The sequence below is a fragment of the Mauremys mutica genome, chromosome 12, assembly GCF_020497125.1.
Source record: "Mauremys mutica isolate MM-2020 ecotype Southern chromosome 12, ASM2049712v1, whole genome shotgun sequence".
Classification (NCBI taxonomy): Eukaryota; Metazoa; Chordata; order Testudines; family Geoemydidae; genus Mauremys; species Mauremys mutica.
Window position 1 is genome coordinate 79,455,630 of NC_059083.1, and position 18,242 is coordinate 79,473,871.

At 60.0% G+C, this 18,242-nt stretch overlaps 1 protein-coding gene across 3 annotated transcripts; it reads right to left on the reverse strand.

Moving 5' to 3' along the window:
* Window positions 1-894: 894 nt before the first annotated feature.
* On the reverse strand, window positions 895-17,115 carry CDC42EP4 (CDC42 effector protein 4). 3 transcript variants are annotated; one of them, XM_044983451.1, is made up of 2 exons: window positions 16,985-17,115; window positions 895-3,936 (listed from the first exon to the last, which is right to left on the reverse strand). In XM_044983451.1, the coding sequence occupies exon 2, from the start codon at window positions 3,844-3,846 to the stop codon at window positions 2,845-2,847; it is 1,002 nt and encodes a 333-aa protein (XP_044839386.1). In that variant the 5' UTR covers window positions 3,847-3,936; window positions 16,985-17,115; the 3' UTR covers window positions 895-2,844. The 3 variants fall into 3 exon arrangements, with proteins under 3 accessions (XP_044839386.1, XP_044839389.1, XP_044839388.1); XM_044983454.1 differs by having other exon boundaries at window positions 16,981-17,114; XM_044983453.1 differs by lacking the exon at window positions 16,985-17,115 and adding an exon at window positions 16,067-16,238.
* Between the last annotated feature and the right edge of the window lie 1,127 nt (window positions 17,116-18,242).

Here is an 18,242-nt window from a genome sequence, read left to right on the forward strand (position 1 = left end):
GACCCATCACTGGGCACAGGGCAGCGCTCGAAGCTCCTACAGGCCACCTCCCTGGGAGACCATGGTTCAGAGGCTGGCACCCGGCAGAGGGGTGGTTAAGAGCAAGTCTAGATGACGCCAGAGGGAAGTGCCATGGAGCGTCGGCTGCTGGCTAGTCGCCAGCTGGTGAGTTCGACAGCTGCAAGCTCAGGTCTTTGCTTCCCCCTGGTGCATTCGTCTGTTAGCCAGCTGATTTCTCCCCCCACCTCCCCGTACCTGCCCCACTCTAGTGGCACTGCCTAGCCCCTCTCCCCTTCAAACCCACGCAAAGGGAGTGGGAGTCTGAGCCAGAGGCCGAGGCAGGGCGCGGTTGGGCAGGGCTGATCTCCTGCCAGGAGGAGAAATCCCCAGAAGGAGCGATTAGCCTGGTGGATTTCTCCCTCCGCAGGGCAAGAGGCCTCTGCACTCCAGCCGAGGGAGGTGCAATGTGTCGAGCAGGGTGGGTGGATTTGCTGGGCAGCCCTGGGGATATTCCCGGTAGGCTTGGGAGCAGCTCCTGGTTACTCACCATCGGTCTCTGCCCACCCTCCAGGCAGAGGTTATGGTGGCACCATCGGTCTCCGTAGGGTGACCAGACAGCAAGTCTGAAAAATTGGGACAGGATGGGGGGTAATAGGCGCCTAACTATCAGGACTGTCCCTATAAAATCGGCACATCTGGTCACCCTAGGTCTCTGCCACTTGAGCAGGGGGAGAGCCCCTGCTGCTAAGCCAAGCGGGGGCAGGGGCCAGGCTCGGAGACATTGTCACCAGCGTAGCAGAGGGGAGCCTCAGAAATCAGAGCAGGGAAGAGTCTCTTGAGTGCGAGACACAACACGCCCCCCGCCCGCGTCAAAGACTCCCGAGGAGCCAGGCACTGCTTTCACTACCGTTTAATTCTGTTCTGCATTTTACATACATCATAAACTCCCCCCTTCATCTGCACCGCACAGCTCCCAGCACGTGGGCCAGAGCCCCAGTCACAAGGCCAGGCCAGGCCCTGCCTCGGGGCACTCAGCCGCTGCTTTCAACCTGGGGGGGAGGGGATCTAGCGCAAAACAACATTTAAAAAGAAAATAAGTTAGAAAAGGCCCAAGTTAGTGTTTTATTGCTACCTGTGATGTGCGGAAGGCAGGGCAGGGCCCAAGGGGCGAGGACACCTCTCTCCAGCGTGGTGCTGACAGCCCCGTGTCCTAGGTAGGGTGGTTCCCCACCCCTAGTCAGGCTGCCCCGGCAGCTCTTGGGCTCAGGAGCGTCTGCCCAGGGGGCGTCTCCCTTGGGAGGAGACCGGGCGAGTCTGCGTCTCCTGCACACGCTGCCCATTCCCAGACCGCTGGGCTGCAGGAGGCTGTGCCAGTGCACTAAACCCATCGTGCCCACGTGTGCAGACTGGCTCCCGCGGCTCGGCCGGGCGAGGAGCCAGACATTATCCCCCGAAGCTTTAAGTCCAGGAATGTGGGCTCACCCCCTTCCCCCTGCCCCTCTGTTCCATTCCTGCCGGAGGGCAGCTGGGTCTCACCCCACCAACAGCTGCCTCCCAGGGCATCCCATGTGCTCATGCAGCAGAGGAAGGGCACAGAGGGGTTGGAGCTGAGGGCAGGCCAGGGGCCAGCGATAGGATGGGGGGGGGGGTCAGCCAACATCTCTGCCCCAGCCCTGTTAAGGGGATTCCCCAGAAGGCACCTCCAGCTCCTTCCGCCGCAACCTTCCACACACCTGGGAATGGCACCATAGTCATTGGGTCCTGCTTCTAGAGCACCAGGCCTGCAGGCAGCTCTGCTGCCCGCGGCATCTGTTACAGCTCCGCGTCGTACCATGACCGGTGCGTGTGCGTGCGCGTGTGCAGCCGGGCATCGCAGTGCCAGAGACGTGATGCCGCTGCAGGGACAGGAGAGGGTTTATCAAGGGGTGGTTGGATGAGGTCTGAGTCCAATGTGTAGGAGCAGCTGTGGCAGGCTGCAGGGAGCCCGTGGGCCCGAAGGTGCTGCAACATAGGACACTTTAAAAAAAGCACAAGGAAAAAAAAAAAAAAAAAGATACAAGAGTAAAAAAATCCCTCCCCCGCCTCTGGAGCTGCAGGCCCTCCCAGCGCTCTGCCCAAAGAGAAGTACCATCAATTGCAGGCTTAAACCGCTGGCTTGCCAATGCCACTTCACTCTACAATATGCAGAAGTCTAAACTCTTGAACCAAGTTCTTTCAGACTGGAATTCCCCTCGTCTGCTGTTAAAAAGAGTCACCAGCACAGATCAGAGACCAATAAAAACACAAGGGGGGAATGTATATTACTAAGGGCATTGAGGCTTCAAGCCTCGTCCTTGTCACTTGACTCTGTATTGCTCCACGTGGCCAGGAGATCAAGTTACTATGCAAAGTCCAGTGGAAGCGAAAGTAGGTTTCCCCCCTTGCAGTACAGCCGGGGGTTTTCTTCTGGGAAAGGAACTGTCTCCAGCCTGGCTAGCGGGCTCGACCCCTCTCCCGCCTGCTGTTCTCCCCCGGCTCGCAGAGATCGGCAGCCTCACAGGAAGAAGTTGCTCGACGTAATACTATGACTTTAAACCCAAGTTTCTCCCTCTCCCACAGCGACCTCAGAATAGCAAAAACTAACCCCACGACATCTATCTTCCCGTTTCCCAGGTTCGCCCAGTCCCTGGAGGGAGGGCAGAGAGGAGCGGAGGGGAATCTGGCCACAGCCCGTGGGGAAAGGGGAAGGAGTGGAGTTAAGTGTCTCCCGGTGCCATTCCTTCTGACAGTGTCAGTTTCGGGTTATCCCTTCTTGTGCTCAAGCTACCGCAAATTTACACCAGACCCGTCGGATCAGCCGCTTTCCTACACTCTGATCTCGTCGTCCTCCTCATCCGCGAAGGAGAACTCTTTGTCGTGCTGCTTGGGGGGGCCAGGCCGGGCGCCATCTGGGATCCTGTAGCTCTGTCTTTCGGGGGATGGGCGGTGCTCCTCCAGTCCCCGTACTGTGCAGCTAGAAACTGAACTGCTGTCCCTGCTGACCTGGCTCCGGGCAGAGCCCACGGCCCTGCTCTGGTCCTGGCAGGCTGGCGCCGTCAGCAGGGAATCCGGCTGGGGCCTCCCTTCCTGGCTGAGCCGGTGGGCTGCAGGTACCCGGGTAGGGCCTCCATCCCTTCGGAACTCCTCGGGTACCATGGCGCCGAAGTCTTCGTCCTGGTCCCACTGGTCTTTGTCCATGATGCTCAGGACGTCCCCCAGCATGGAGGGCCCCAGGTCGATGTGGAAGGACATGATGGACTCGGCGTGTTTCATGCCATAGCTGCTCTTCGGCACCACGACAGGCAGATCTGTCAGGTCCCCAAAGTCTCGCTCGTCCAGGCTGGGACTCTGGGGGCGGGCGGCTGCGCCGTTGGGATGCGGCTTTTCCTCCGGGGCGGCCGCCTCCTCCGGTGCCTTCTTGACAGGGCTCGAGGAAAGGCTCTTGGGCAGCTTCCCGGCGCTTTTGTCCGCCTCCTTCTCGGTGAGCTGAGGCAGGGAGACGGCGTTCTTCACGAAGATGGCCGAGTCCCTCAGGGAGCCCAGCATGTCCCGCCGGTCGCCGCGCGTCACCGACTGCGACCTCTTGCTGCTGCGGAACTTACGGGACAACAGGCCGGGTTTGGAGGAGCCCAGCTCCTCAGGGGACTCCGGCTCACCGGCCTTGCTGTTGAGGAAGGAGGTGTCCCCGAAGGCGTCCCCCGCTCTGCCCACGTGCATGGTGTGGCGGAAGTCGCCCAGCGGGGCGCTGATCATCTCAGCCGTCAGATCCGCCCGCGAGCGCCGCTTGGAGTGGGCGGAGTTGGAGACGAGCTGCTTCAGGATCGGCATTGTCCCGGCAAGGGGGGGCCGGGCGGCGGGCACTTCCCCGGGGGCCGGGCTGGGCGGCGAGGTCTTGCTGTCCTCCCCGGCAGCACTCACCTAGAGCATGGAGAGAAGAGAGGCCGTGGGTTAGGCTGGGGGAGCCAGGCAGCAGCTCACGCCACCTCACCAGCACCATCACCAGCGGCTACCGTGGCCCACTCCCTGCACCACAAAGCGCTGGCGGCTTTACAGAGCACTTCCCCCCACCCCCCCAACCCAGAGTGGCTTCTCCCTTCTAGGGCCAGCCCCCAGCCCCGTTTCCTTCTCAGCCCCCGGGGGCTGGGAAACGTGCATTTGCTGTTGGAATGCGCTGGCTCTGCCGGCGGCTCAGCTCAGCCCCTGCAACAGTGAATTCGAGAGTCTCTCCCCCACCCCCTCCCTGCAGACAGGCCTTCCCCTACCGCCAGAATCTCCCCCCCGACTGATACAGGGGGGCCTGGCTCAGTCCAGACTGCAGCCCCCGCCACCAGGCCCCCTTCCTTCCCATCCCACTCTCTTTAATAGCGGCCGGTGTCGGAGGACAGAGACTGAGCAGGTATGGGAGAGAGAATTGCACCCACTAACAAAGTTAGCCCCAAGCAGCTGATTCTGCAGACAGTGCTGCCTGGGGGAGGAATCCAGGGCAGGTCAGCTGGGCCACAGGAACGGGAGGCTCAAGGGGACAATGTTCTCACCAGCAGCAGGCGCTGCTTTGGAGAGACTGTCCCTGCCCCACGGAGCAGGGGGGTCAGCGGAATGGGTTTTACCAGCCGGTTTTCCAGCCTGGCAGATTCTCCCGGTGCTGGAGCTGGCATCAGCTGCCGTTAATCACGCTCCAGCTCATCCTCTGCCCCTGCCCTGCAGCGTCACTTGGATACGGGGTTTGTCTCTATTTCCTGTGCTAAACGGCCATGTACTGATGTGGTCTGCTGAGAAGCCGCTACGCCACACCCCAGAGCAGTGAGCTCCCTGCCTCTGTTAGTTCACTGAGGGTGCTGGGATCGGAGTAAAATTTCCACCAGAATTATTCAGGGTGGGGTGAAAGACAGTCACGCTGCACCCCCTGGCACAAGAGGGGCCGCCCACAATACAGGAAAGTCACAGCTACCCAGAGCTAGAGGCAGTTAACATTCAGCCGCCGTGTGGGAACAATCTTTGCCCCGCACCGGAGAGGAACGTGAGCACCAGAGAAACTGAGGCAGTGAACCCAAGGAGGGGTTTTGAGGAGGTCAGAAACAAGAGCCCGGTGTGCTCCGCAGAACTGGCCAGTCTGGAGGGACAGGACGGTTCACCCCACTGCGGCCCTGCGCTCTTACCGAGGGCGGATGGCAAGGTGGCGGCTTTGTTCGAAGCCACATGGAGAAAATGCTTTGGATTTTTCTCACGTAAAGCGAGCGGCGAGGAGCGGACGCCAGGAGGAATTGGAAACAGACGGCAGGAAGCGCGCGAGGAGGGCTGGAAAATGCGGAGAGGCCCCACAGGCTCAGGGCTGCGCCATGCAGCTAGGAGAAAGGCAGTTGCCTTCAATCGGAGGGAAAGAGGCTCAGCGTTTCAGGGACCCAAGGAGAACTGGTAGGAAGGATCCCTCCGGCTCCCCACGCTGCTGTCCTGGGGCTCGTCACACCAGGGCTGGAATGCCGTGTGCAGCCACCACATTGAATAGGAATTATCCAGAACACGGTTCCATCCCTGCTCCCCCAGCGAGCTGGCAGCTAGCCCAGAACCCCCCTTTCCTATACACAGGGGGCTCTGGCTGGGAGGGACAGACCGCTCAGGAACAGAGGCTGACCGGCACGGGCGCGTCTACCCTAGGAAGTCTCCCCACTGCACTAGCACAGGTTCAGCTCCACCAGGCAGAGCGCTTAGTGCAGACAGGGTTTAACCCCCAGCATCTAGGTTTGCTCCACCAGCCAAGGCTTCCCTTGGCAGAGCTGCCGTGGCAGGAGCGTTCCCAGCAGAGACTGGTGCAGACCTGGCCCGAGAGTCTCAGCCCTGGGCTAGCTGCAGCCGCCACATGGGCGGAGGCTGGGGAGCAGGCCGAGGGTGGAGCAGCGTTTGCAGCGTTCCCAGAGAGAAGATGGCCCCGCAGGAGGCCAGAGCTCCCTTGCTGGTTCCCAGGGGCTGAGAGCAGCGCGAGCTGGGCCCTATCTCCCCAGGTGCCTTGGTAGCAAGGGACAATGGACACGTTTCCTTTCCACCCAACCCCAGGGGTCCCTCGAGCCACTGAAGGAGCTGGGCAGTCAGCGACAGGCCAATCACCACCCCCTGCACCCAGGCCGGGGTTTTCAGCATGACGAGCCGTGCGGAGTGGGGCAGAAAGAGACTGACTGAGCTGCTCCGGCATCTGTGGTGCCTCCTCCAGGCGGGGGGAGCTATCCTGGCTCAGGCTCCCAGCTGAGTGGGCTTCCATCCGCCGCCCTCCCCCATCCCGCTGCATTTGGCCGCGTGCACTGGATTCCTTGGCTCTCAGAGGCAGAGCAGCCTAGCAGCCAGCGTCGGTGGAAGGGGGATTCCCTGGGTCAGAGCCGGCTCCGTGTGGGCCTTCGCCGGCTTCCACAGCCCTATTGAGAGACCGAACCACCCCAGCAGTGACATGGCTCCATGCCAGCTCCCCTGCACTCTGCTGCGTCCTCACAGCCGGATTATCTAGGCAGATGCTGGTGGTGGCGGTTGGCTGGGAGCACAGGGGCTCTGCCCTGGTCAGTGTGTGCGAGGCAGCCAGGACTGGCAGAACGGTAGATGGGGGCAGACTGCACAGGTCTCCTCCCTGCCTCATCACTGCCTGAGTCATGCTGGCTAGAGACTGTTTAAGCACATCCCAGGGGCTTGGGGCGATTCCCTGGCCGGGGAGCCGGGACTTTCCGGAGAGGGGTTGGTGATGAGGCCTCTGAGGGGAGCGCCTGCATCAGCAGAGGGAGCAGGTTTGGCTCGGGAGGGAGGGGGAGGCAGGTAGGTGCTGAGAGAAGCAGGCCGTGACTGGGCATCCGAGAGAAAGGGAGACGCACACATGCGTCCGCGTGTCCCTCTGTTCTGCTTCGATTCAACTCAAGCGTCCCGTAGCCGTTCTGAACCCCCCCTCCCTATCTTAGGGGCACCCAGCGACACCTGTCCCCTGTTAAAGGGACAGGCCCTCTGTGCCCATCACCCCTAGCTCACCAGGGCGTTGAGATGGTCTCCTGGTGTTTCTGGCTTTCCAGTGCCCCCTCCACGTGCTAATACCACGCTCACGGCCATGGCATCAGCGCCCCAAGAGGCCTGCCCTTTGTACAGTCCAAGCGCCACCTCGAACGCTTAAGCAAGACACAACGTGAGGTCACCAGAAGCCAGAAAGCGGCACATGGGAGCTGGACTGAAGGACCAGGCCAGGAGTCTGTGCAACTGGGCTCTCCATCCTCTCCCTCCAGGTGCCCGACCGTTAGAGCAGCGCGGGAATCGAGCTGTCGACGGCCCAGAGGCCGCGGCTGCTGGGATGCTGGCTAGAAAGGCGCAGCAAGAAGCTTTGGCAGAGCCCCCGCTGTTTTGGTTGCTACGGGCCAGAGGCTCCTTTCTCTCTACCCCTGGGGGCTGAGGCAGGGGGTGGATTAAGAGCACAGGCTGCCCTGGCCCCACAGCGACATGGGAGGACGCAGGATGCACCAGAGGCTTGTTTCCACTCGCCGATCGGCTCCCGGTAGCGTTTAGCCGCATGCAGTCTAGCGTTTAGCACACATCCCCCGCCCCCGGGGACGGACTCGCAGACTCTGAATGTTTAATTTAGGAGCAACAAATAGCCGGGATGCAATCGCACGGCAGGAAGCAAACGCAGGCGGCTGGTTCCACTGACCCTTTGCCTGGGTCTGCGGGCACAGAAGAGCAGGAAAGGTGCGAACATGCGTCCTCCACGCCCCACAGCCCAGCTCACGCGATGCCACTGTGCCATTTCTGGGAGTGGCTCCTCCTTGGAGCCCCACTGGCCTGCCGAAGGCTGTGGGGCTGCCTGCCCCACTGGGAAGGGAGCCACGCCCCTGGGATACAGGGTGTCACGGGGAGGCCACTCCCCGTGCTGTGCTGGAGAACTTCAGCAACCAGAAACATGCTCTTGTGGTTCAGGCACCAGGCGGGGATGAGTGGGTTCAATTCCTGACTCCGCCACTGACTCCCTGTGTACCTTGGTCAAGTCACTTCACCTCTCTAGGCCTCCCTCCATGCCTAGGAAACAGGGAAAATGAGACAGCCTGTCTCCAATCCGTTGTCTAGAGGGACAGCAGCAAAGCCGTGTCTAAACAGACAACTGGAAAAGCTCCTTGGGACCTGGACGGTCTCTCACTTGTGCAGCACCCAGGAGCTGTGATTTCAGTTGCTGCGTCTGTGGTAGGAATAATAATCTTCAGGGCTTTCAATCCAACACCTGTTCTCCGTGCACTGAATACCGGGATATACAAGAACTGGCCTGCGCTCGGATGGTCCTTGGAAGCCTGTTTTCCCTGCACTTGCTCTGGCGAGACATCCAGAGATCTGAGCCCAGGGTCACGGTCAGCCTTCCCCACAGGCATGGGCACTGCGCACTGACAGTCGGCTGTTCCATGGGCCACGGCGAGCACCATTCCTGCTCCTCTGACATCTGTCTTACTGCCACTTCCAGACAAGCTGGAGGCCCCGCTCAGAGATCGCACTGGGCTTCGGAGGGTGGGAAACGTTCCCCAGACTGTCCTGCCTTGCTTGGCCCCGAGAGAGGCAGAGACTCCAGCAGCTGCACTCCACATGCCTGTCCTGGGGCAGCGAATAGGGATCAGAGTCTCTCACTCTTCCAGGTTTCTATGGGACAGTCCAGATTTGGACCCAGCTGCTCCACCAGCAAAGCGCTCCAAGGTGCCGACATCTGCCAGACCGGGGGAGATGCTGTCACAATGCAGGAGGCCCCCACGGCTGGGGCATCAAGACCTCGCCGTCAGAGTCCGCCCTGCTGGACTAACTGATAGAGGCAGCATCTGTGTAATGAGTTTCACCCGCCCCTTCTGCTGGTGACCAAGGCAAGGGGACGCTCTACACAACAGAGCCCCACAACAGGCCGCAGCCAGTGAGTGCTTGTGAGCCAACCCGGCATCCTCTGAAGTCTGCTCCGTTTGCCCTGCTGGAGCAAAGTCCTGACCCTTTCCCCATGACCACTTCCCCAGCCCTGCAGCTTTCTAGCTGGCCCCACTCTCCCCTGCCCTGCGTCCCGGCTCAGCCCCGCTCTGCAGCACTGCGGGTTCCCCTGCTCTCCCCCACAGATCCAGGGTACGGCTACACGGCAATCGAACACCCGCTGACTCAGGCCAGCGGAGGGTGTTTTACAGCAGTGTAGACATCCCCACAGACACACCCCGAGTGCTCCTCCATTGCTCAGCGGGAGCAGGGCAGACTTCCTGCTTTGCAATCACTTCCATCTCACCGCTCTTGCTTCAGAGAGCGAACAAGGCTCAAACTGTTCTACCCCAATTAAACAATAACCTGTTAGACAATCTCTCAGCACAGCGCCAAGTACTTGGGCACACGGCTCTTCTGAGCAAGGCTGCAACTCCCTCCCCTCCCCGGCGTCCTTTGAAAGGTTACAGAAAACGGGCCACACAGAACATGCCAACCGCCTGCCCCTCCCGGGCAGTTCAGAGGAATCAATCCACCAGCCAGTTCCGGTACTGCAGGTCCCCCATTGGTACAGCCTCTGAGCACCACACGAACGAACCTATCGATCCTCACAACACAGGTCAGGTTCCTCATCTGACCCTGTGTAACACGGGCCAGGGGCCTGCCCCGCAATCCTTCCTAGAGCACCACCCTCGTGAGACCGGCCAGTGCCGTATTATCTTCCCTTCACAAACGGGGAGCCGAGACAAAGGGAACATCTACACAGCAAGCGAGTCTCAGAGCCCGGATCAACTGACTTGGGCTCGTGGGGCCCACCCCACAGGGCTAAAAATAGCCATGTAGATGCTCTGGCTAGAGCCTGGGCTCCGAGACCTTCCCCTCCTTGCTGGGGTTCAGAGCCCAGGCTGCAACCTGAACCCAAAACATGGACACTGCCATTCTGAGCCCTGCTTTTCAGTCAGCTGAACCGGGCTGAGACTCACGGCCGGGTTTTAGGCACCGTGTAGACAGACCCTAAGTCACTTGCCGCAGGAGGCTTGTGGTCGGGCAGAGATTCGAACAGCAGGCTCTCAAGGTGCTGCGCGTGGTATCGCTACATGTTCTGATTTCAGTGTGTTGGTTCCTACTACACAGATTCAGATCCTACAGAGTCTGTTACTGGGCACGAGCTGTGAGCAGTTAGTGGCTGAGGAAGGCAATGGGAGCCTGGACTCCTGGGTTCCACACAGTTGGCGGCTGGTTGAAGTGCAAGCTGGCACTGCACTTCTCTCTCTCACACACACACACTCTCTCTCTCTCCCCCCTCCTTTTGGTGTCAGTTTCCTATCCATAAACTAGGCTTAATCCACCCAGGCAGGGTAAAGTCTAACCAATTCCCCCCTCAGTGGGGTGTCCAATTTCCTTATCTGTCACTAACCTCTCCGTGGATTGAAAACCAACCCTGCTTTTTTTGGTCTTTCTCCAGCCAGAAGGAGTTACAAGTAATGGAAAAATCGACTAGTCAGTTTCTAATCAGTTTCCCTGCCAGGTTCTCATGCCCTAGCTCACTGCTGCATGCAGGGAGGGGATTACACACTTGCCCACACGCCTTTTTCCTTTGCCCGATTTCATTTCTATTGGCCTTGGGTTTCATCCGAGACACAGAAACCCCCAGGCCAGCTCCCCAGCTGGTGCACGTCAAGGACAATCGGCTGATTTAGGCCAGCTGGGGACCCTAACAGCTAACCAAGGGGGCAAGTTTGCTTCCTTAGCCTTCCCAAGAGACTTTGAAAGCCGTGGCTAAGAGGCAGTAACTGATGTTACTGAGAAGCTTTGCCCTCCTCCGGAAGCCTCCATGCTGCTAGGGGCCCAGAACAAGCCATTGCCGTCCTCCTCCGAGCTAGCAGGAAAGGGGCGAGTTCCTCGTGCCTTCTCTCCCCTCTGGCAAGCGGGGATGTTTTCACAGAGCGGGAGGCTGTAGGGAGCTCTACTGCACGCTTCCATAGCGCTCTGGCTGCAGCAGAGCTGCTGGGCTTGCCTACGTGGGGGACAGAGCCCCCTTTCTCTGCTGCTTATTCAGCAAGGAAGGAGACACGATCCCGTGACATTCCCGCTGCTGCGTTTACAAAAGCAGAAAACCGGCCCAGGGAGGCTTAACAGCCGCCTCCTAATAATCTGCTGAGAAAGCGCAAGTGTAACCCGAGACAAAGTGAAAGACGCAGCCTGTGTCCAGGGGCAGGCGGCTCCAACTGCCCTCCCAGAGCCCGGCCTCGCTCCTAGTGCCAAAACCCATTGCAGAGGGTGGGTGGTCAGAGGGGAGCAGAGACCAGTCAATTTTTCTGCAGATAAAAGCCAGGGCTGGTATTAGGGGGTAACAAGCCGGGCAATGGCCCAGGTCCCCACACCACAGAGGGCCCCACTAAGCTAAACTGCTCAGGCTTCGGATTCAGCCCTGGGGGGTGGGGCTCGGGGCAAAGGGGCTTTCTGCCCTGGGCCTCAATGAGTCTCATGCGGATCCTGATTGGCGGCCCCCTGAAACCTGATCAAATCCCCCCAGGGGCCTCAGATCAGTGGCTGAGAACTGCCCCTCTAGGTGGTTTAGGGACTTGGACTGCAAGCTCCTCGGGGCAGGAACCATCTGTTCATTACAAATCCATTCTCCATTGCCGGCACCTTGCGGCCTTTCACACCCGTGCAGCACTTCAGCACCCGTCCAGCAGCTACGCGAGGTGTTGGGTGAGAGACAGTTCAGCCAACACGTCTGTACAGCGCCTGGCACCATCGGTCACAGAGTCTGCAGCACAGCAAGGATTGGAACCAGGAGCTCTGAAATCCCAGCCCCTGCTCTGTGCCCTGCTGCTCAGTTCCTCACCTTGCTTCTGCCCCATAGAGCTGCACAGAGGGCAGGCTGTCACACGGGGGCAGGCAGGAGTGACAAGCCGGAAGTCAATAGCAATCAAAGGCCTTGACTCGGGGCTTTCCTGACGCATTAACTGGCGCTGGCTCTGCCTCACTCCGTCACCAGGGCTCTTTTGCCATCCCTACCAAGGCTGCCAGCTTTGCTGCGTGTTCCGGTTCACGAGGCAGCGCCCTGAAGCTAGGAGATTGCAGGTTCTACCCCACCCCCCTTCCTCCGTCAGACTCCCTGGAGCGTGGTGAGAGCCCCACCTGAATCCTGGCAGAGGGAAAGAACCAGTCCAAGAGATGATCAGCCCTGTCTATCCAACAAGAATCTCCGCTCACCCCCCCCCATACCCCTTTCCAGTGCCTGTCCGCACACCTGACCTCAACACCCAAACAAAGAACCACTTCCACCCACAGAGCTACCAACACAGAACAGCTGCAGGTGGAGAGTCGCAAAATCATCTGATCTCACTGTAGCGAGACGCTGCAATCCCGGACCACCCTTTGCCAAGCAGGCCCCAGCCCTGAAGACAGGCTCATCCTCCAGCCATCAGTGCAAAGACATGGGCAAAGCCCAAAGACACCCACACAGAAGGGTGAAAGGAGACAGTTTGCTGGAGGCAGGGCAGAAACAGCTGTAGGACTGACAGACTAGACTTCCAAACAGCCGATATGCTGAACCTTCAATTCATTTATCAGAAGCATCTGCAGCACCTATTGCAAAGCAGGTGGAAAATATCAGGCAGAGAAAATTAGATCCCTATCCAGAGTGTTTGACCAGAGGGAGACAGGGATCTTGGCTCTTGCCAGCATAATCTTCCACATACAGACACAATTAGCCTGTGGAACTCACTGCCACAAGATATCACCAACCTGAAGTGCTTAGCAGGATTTCCAAAAGGACTGGGCAACTCTGTGGATGACAAGGAAATCCAGAGCTGCATTAAGTACTAACAAAGAAAATAGGAGGTTGGGGAAGGCTATAAACACTCATGCTTCAGGGCAGGAGGAAACATTCCCTGGGGCAAGGTTATCCCTTAACTGTCTTAAGTTCCTCTGAAATAGCAGATTCTGGCCAGTGTCTTTCACAAGATACTGGACTAGACAGACCATTGCTCTGCTCCAGTCTTGCCAATATGCTCCTGTGTCCCCATATTGTGCGTGGGTGAGGAGCAAGCAGCCAGATTTCTCACAGCCCGTTCAAGACCATGGTAAACCAAGACAATTTCCATGTTGGGAGACTGAAGGCAGTTCAGGGATATCTCACCAGGGAACTGGTTAACCAACTCACCCGCCCCAGAACAATGGGACCCAGAATGCAGCAATCAGCAGAAATCACTCACATCAGCTGAAGCCCTTTTAAATGACTCTCCCCCTGGATACAATAACCTGCTGTGTCATGCGGCCTACAGTCAGGAGGGTCAGTAGAGGATTCACCTGAGTTACAGAACCGCCCCACTCCAGCCTGTTAGCAGAGGGCATCTTTCCCTCTGGGACAGCAGTGGGCAGGTACTGCCTAGCAGCAGGTCATCGCTCCCCTTCACAGACATTGGCTGTGGCCAAAAGGAAGCAAACCCCAGTTCTGCTCCCAAGCAGAACCCAGCTTGGATTCCATCAAGACCCGGACTGGTTTGCCAATCGCTCGCCCCATAAAGCATGGCCCGGGCACTCTCGCTGAGCGCCATCCCAGGGCGAGGGCTCTGCTGGGGGTGGGGTCAGGCTCCGTGCCAGCCTCTGACGTGAAGGCGCACACCTTCCGACTGGGGGCCAAGAGGGAGGCACTGAATCGTTTTCACTCTGGACCTCACCTGGAGTCAACCCCCGGTGCTAGCGAGAACAAAGATCGAGCACTGCCCGCAGCATGGCCTAGTGGGTTGGGCACTAGACTGGGATGCAGGAGACCTGGGGTCAGGTCCCAGCTCCGCCCCTCCTTTGCTGGCTGACCTCGGGCAAGTCACAGCCCTCCCCCGCCTCAGTTTCCCTATCTGTCAAACAGGGAGAATGTGGGCTTGGAGATTGATGGATGAAGAGGACTATGTCTAACTCAGGCAGGGGCTAAGCTGCTGTTTATTCCTATCTCTCATGCTGCTGGCAGCTAAGGCCCTGAGCTGAGGAGCGCAGAGCAGATCCTGCCCCAGAACTCTCCGTAGGTTGGCAGAGCGCCAGGTTCAGAGGAAGTCAGTGCACTCACTACGGCCCCTGGAGAGACATGGAGCCATTAAGCCAGAGACGAGCCCGAGCCTGGAAGCTCAGCTCCAGCCCCTTGAACTCAGAGTGCTCAGCCTGAAGTTTCCATCCAAGCTCTGGCACAGCTCTGATAAAGACAATAGGCTGCAGAGACCTTCAACTAGCCCCCTTCTCTCCCTGTCGCCCTGCAGCAGGGCACAGCGCAGGGCGGGGATGTGGCCAGACACAACCCCACATCATCAGTCCCAAGCAGTCCCGGAAGGTGTCAATACGTCACAGGGTGCAAGGTATCGCTAAGGTGCCTTTAACCAAGAACTGCAGCCAATTCTCAGCCTTGCCGCACTCTGGCTCCTCACTCAGTTATTCACAGTGGATCCTGCAGAGATGCTCCCCAGAATCCCTTGCAGTCGTTCCCACCCCCTTCCCATGGCAAGGGGCAACTGCTCTGTAAATCCCAGCCCCCCAGCTGGCAGGCAAGCCGGGCTGCAGACTAACCCCCATGCACGGGGGCAGAGGTCAAAGCCTCCTTCCCGCAGCAGGAGAAAGCCGAGAGGGCAGGTGGGGTGGAGAGGGGGCTTGGTTCCCTGGCCCCCTATTTAGTCAGTTACACCCACCCAGAGCACATTTAAACACATCTGACATTTCTGGAGGATAGGTCCTTCAATGGCTATTAGCAGGGACCCAGCCCCATGCTTTGGGTGTCCCTCGCCTCTGTTTGCCAGAAGCAGGGAGAGGACGACAGGGAATGGATCACTTGATCATTGCCTGTTCTGTTCATTCCCTCTGGGGCACCTGGCACTGGCCGCTGTTGGAAGACAGGACACTGGGCTAGATGGGCCGTTGGTGTGAGCCACGAGGGCCTTACCCCTCTGCACAGCTGTAAGAGATGGTACTCCTGGCACAGCAGTGGAAAAATCAAGCCCAGGCTAGGAGCAAGCTGGTAACCCACCTCCCTGTGCCAGCTGCTGGGTCCCACCAACTAAGAGCTGCTGTGGGCACCATGGTGACGGAGGCCTGAGTGGTAGCTAGCCACTGACACAGCAAAGGCCGTGTTCTCCCAGCATCTATTTCGAACCCTTCTGGCATCCCAAGAGAGGCCAGCTAAATAATTCACAGTGGCTGGGGGCTGCCCAGCCAACAGGCCCCAGAGCAGTTAAAGAAATGGGCGGCTCACAAGAGGGGGAGGCCAAACGCCCCGCCCCGCAAAGATCAGATGTATTCTGAGGTGTGTTTGCCACTCAGGGCAAAGCCTGGCGACACCACAGCCGGCCCTCCAGCTCGCCCCATGCACACGAGGCGGGGTTGGCCCGTGCGCTAACATTACACCCGTTTAGCCCAGTGCCAACGGGCCCTGGGAGGTAGCCGGCGTCCGAGGTTACAGTCGCAGGAGCAGCGAGCCCGGGCCCAGCGGTTTGTTTTGCAAGAGCCACTCCAGAGTTAGCCACAAAGTTAGCCAGAGTCACCGAGCCAGGGAAACCAACGGATCTCGCTGCCCACTCCCCAAGTCAGCCCAAATCCCCAGCGACAGCCTCTCTCCTCGGGCTGCTGAAGAGGGAACCCGACCAGGGCCTGCGTGTGCCAGGGCCTGCAGCCCTTTGTTCCAGCGCTTTTCACTCCGCCGGCCGGGCACCTAGCAAGGAGCAGCCCGTCCTAGGGGCACGGGGGGAGGCTGCACGCTGGCCATTGTTTGGCCAGTGCGAACAAGGGGGGAGAAGAGGAATCAAGGCTGATCTGGCAAGGCTGGGCACAGGGCTGGCACAGCCCGCAAAGGGCCCCTGGCACCTCTCTCACCTCCTAGCCCAGGAAATCCCTTCCTGCCGCCCGTCTCTGCCACAGCCCCGCCTGGGCATCCCGGGGCGCACAAAGACCCAGCCGGGCCGGGCTGCGCGCATCTCGGTGCCTGCCCCCAGCGAAAACCCGGGCCCGGTTCCACACAAACAGCCCCCCCCGCCCCCACCAAGCGCAGCGCTCGGATCTCAGCCACCGCCTGCCCGAGGGCTGGTTTTACTGAGCCGCCCCCCAACAAGGCACCTACTTTTCTCCCCGCGGAGGCGCCCCCAGTAGCCCCCTCCTCTGCGCGAGCTTCTCAGGGCGCAAAGTTCTGCTGCGCTGCGCGCCCCTCTCCCAGCGCCCGCACAGCCGGGGCGCGCAACTCCCGGCCACCGCCCGCGCCTGGCTCCCCTGCACTTTGCTCCCGCCCGGGCGCGGGCCAGAAGCAGCGCAGTAAATCTCCCGGCCAGTCCCCACCCCTCCCGGCCCGGCGCTCGCCTGGCCTTAAAGAGACAGGGCGAGCCAGACAAAAGAGCCCAGCTCTGGAAATCACCTGGAACAACCCCCCCCGAGCGCGCGTTCCCGGATCCCCCCGCCCGCTGGCTACGGCCAAAACCCGGCAGCGGAGGGCCTCTGGCTCCCGGGGTGGGTGGGTGGGTGTGTGCGGGGGGGACGGACGCGTGCATCCTTTGCCGATGCATTACAAGAAAGAGAAGAGCCCCCTCCCCCGTTTGCAATCGCTGCTCTTTGCAGGCCAGGCTCCGGGAAGCACATTCTGGGCAAGGGCCAGCGGCTGATAGTTTGTTAGCATTGACTTGGGGGGGGGGGCTGGATCCATGTCGCTTTCATTACAAGGTTTGGGGGGGGGGGGGAGACTCCGCACGGGTTCCCGAGGAGAACCACCTGGGACCATCTCCCAGGCCTCCCCAAGGCGAGCCCGGGTCTGCGGGACCCGCCTGGAAGCTCAGCGGGGACACCTCTGACCAGCCAAAGGCAGCCCCGCCGTTCCCCCCCCCCATATCTCATTTCCCTGAGCAAAGAGCCGCGCTGGGGGGGGGGGATCCCATGGCACGAACCCCTCCGCAGCCAGTCCCCGCAGCGCAAACCGGCGCCACTCCCCTTGTGTCCCTACACCCCCAAGCCTGGGAATCCCCCGCCGGGGCAGTGCAGGGCGGGTACCTGCCTGGTCACAAGCCCCTGCCCGCCTGCCAGGCAGGCTTTGTCCCCCCGGCGCCGCCTCGCTCAGTGCTCCGCGCTCCGCTCCCGTCTCTCCATCCCATGTCCGTTTCCAGCCTCGCTCCACTCCGGATTGAAACCGACCAGCCCGGCGCTCCCCGCTCCTTCGGGGGTGATGTCATTGCTCGGCCAGGGCCAATGGGGCGAGGCGGCGTCACAGGGGCAGCCCCCGGCTCCTCCGTTCAAACCCTGAATGGCTCCGACTCTCGCTTCCATGTGGCAGGCGGGGCGGGGCGGGGGGAGCCGGGTTGCCCAAGGCTGGAGTGTCCCGAGTCATGATCACAGGGCTGGGGAGAGCCGGGCGGACGGGGTTACTCACACAGGCCAGTTAGTCACTGCTTCCCCGGCAGCAGGGTGGGGCAGGCGGGCCGGCACCCCCGAGAACAGAGACACTGCTACTCACCCAGAAAAACCAGGAGTCCAGTGGCACCTTCAGCCTTCGGCCCAAGTCAATCTGTTGGTCTTTAAGGTGCCACCGGCCTCCTCCTTGTTTTTGTGGGTACAGACTAACCCGGCGACCCCCTGATACTTGTTACTGACACGCTGGTTCTCAAGCAGGGGGCCGGGAGCAGGTTTCAGGGGGTCCGCCAAGCCTGGCTGGTATTAGACTCGCTAGGGCCCAGGGCAGAAAGCCAAAGACCCGCCACACAGCACTGCAGCCCCGGGGAACTTAGCTTCACGGGGTGCGTGGGCCCCTGGGCCACGGCCCTGCTCGCTACCCCGTTACGCCGGCCCAGGCTTTTATCTGCAGACAAACAGGGCTTGTGGCACAGTTGGACGGAGGAGTTTTTATAGCATGTTGGGAGGGCTCCCAAAGAAAGAGGATGAGACCCCCCCTGCCTAATGGATTTGTGTGTTCAACTTTCTGTTAACCCCATGGCTGGCTCGGGGCTGGCAGTGAGTGTCTTCGGCTATGAAGTAGAGGTTGTGAGCGCGCGCACACACACACACACTCACTCACTCTACTGTTGTATATGTCCCTATTTTTATTGCACCAATGCTCATGGCCCTGTGGCTCCAGCGCAGCACCGGGAGTCAGGACACCTGGGTTCTTCTATGCTAGACTGCAACAGATTTGCTGTGTGACTGGAGGCATATCCCTTCCCCTCTCTGTGCTGGGGGGGAGGGGAGGATCCAGTATTGTCAGGCTCACCAAAAATCACAAGATTGGCTTTAAAATCATGAGATTATGTAAAAACAATAGA

Coding starts and splice junctions, on each gene's coding strand:
- CDC42EP4 (XM_044983451.1), bottom strand. CDS start 3,846: ATGCCGATCCTGAAGCAGCTCGTCTCCAACTCCGCCCACTCCAAGCGG.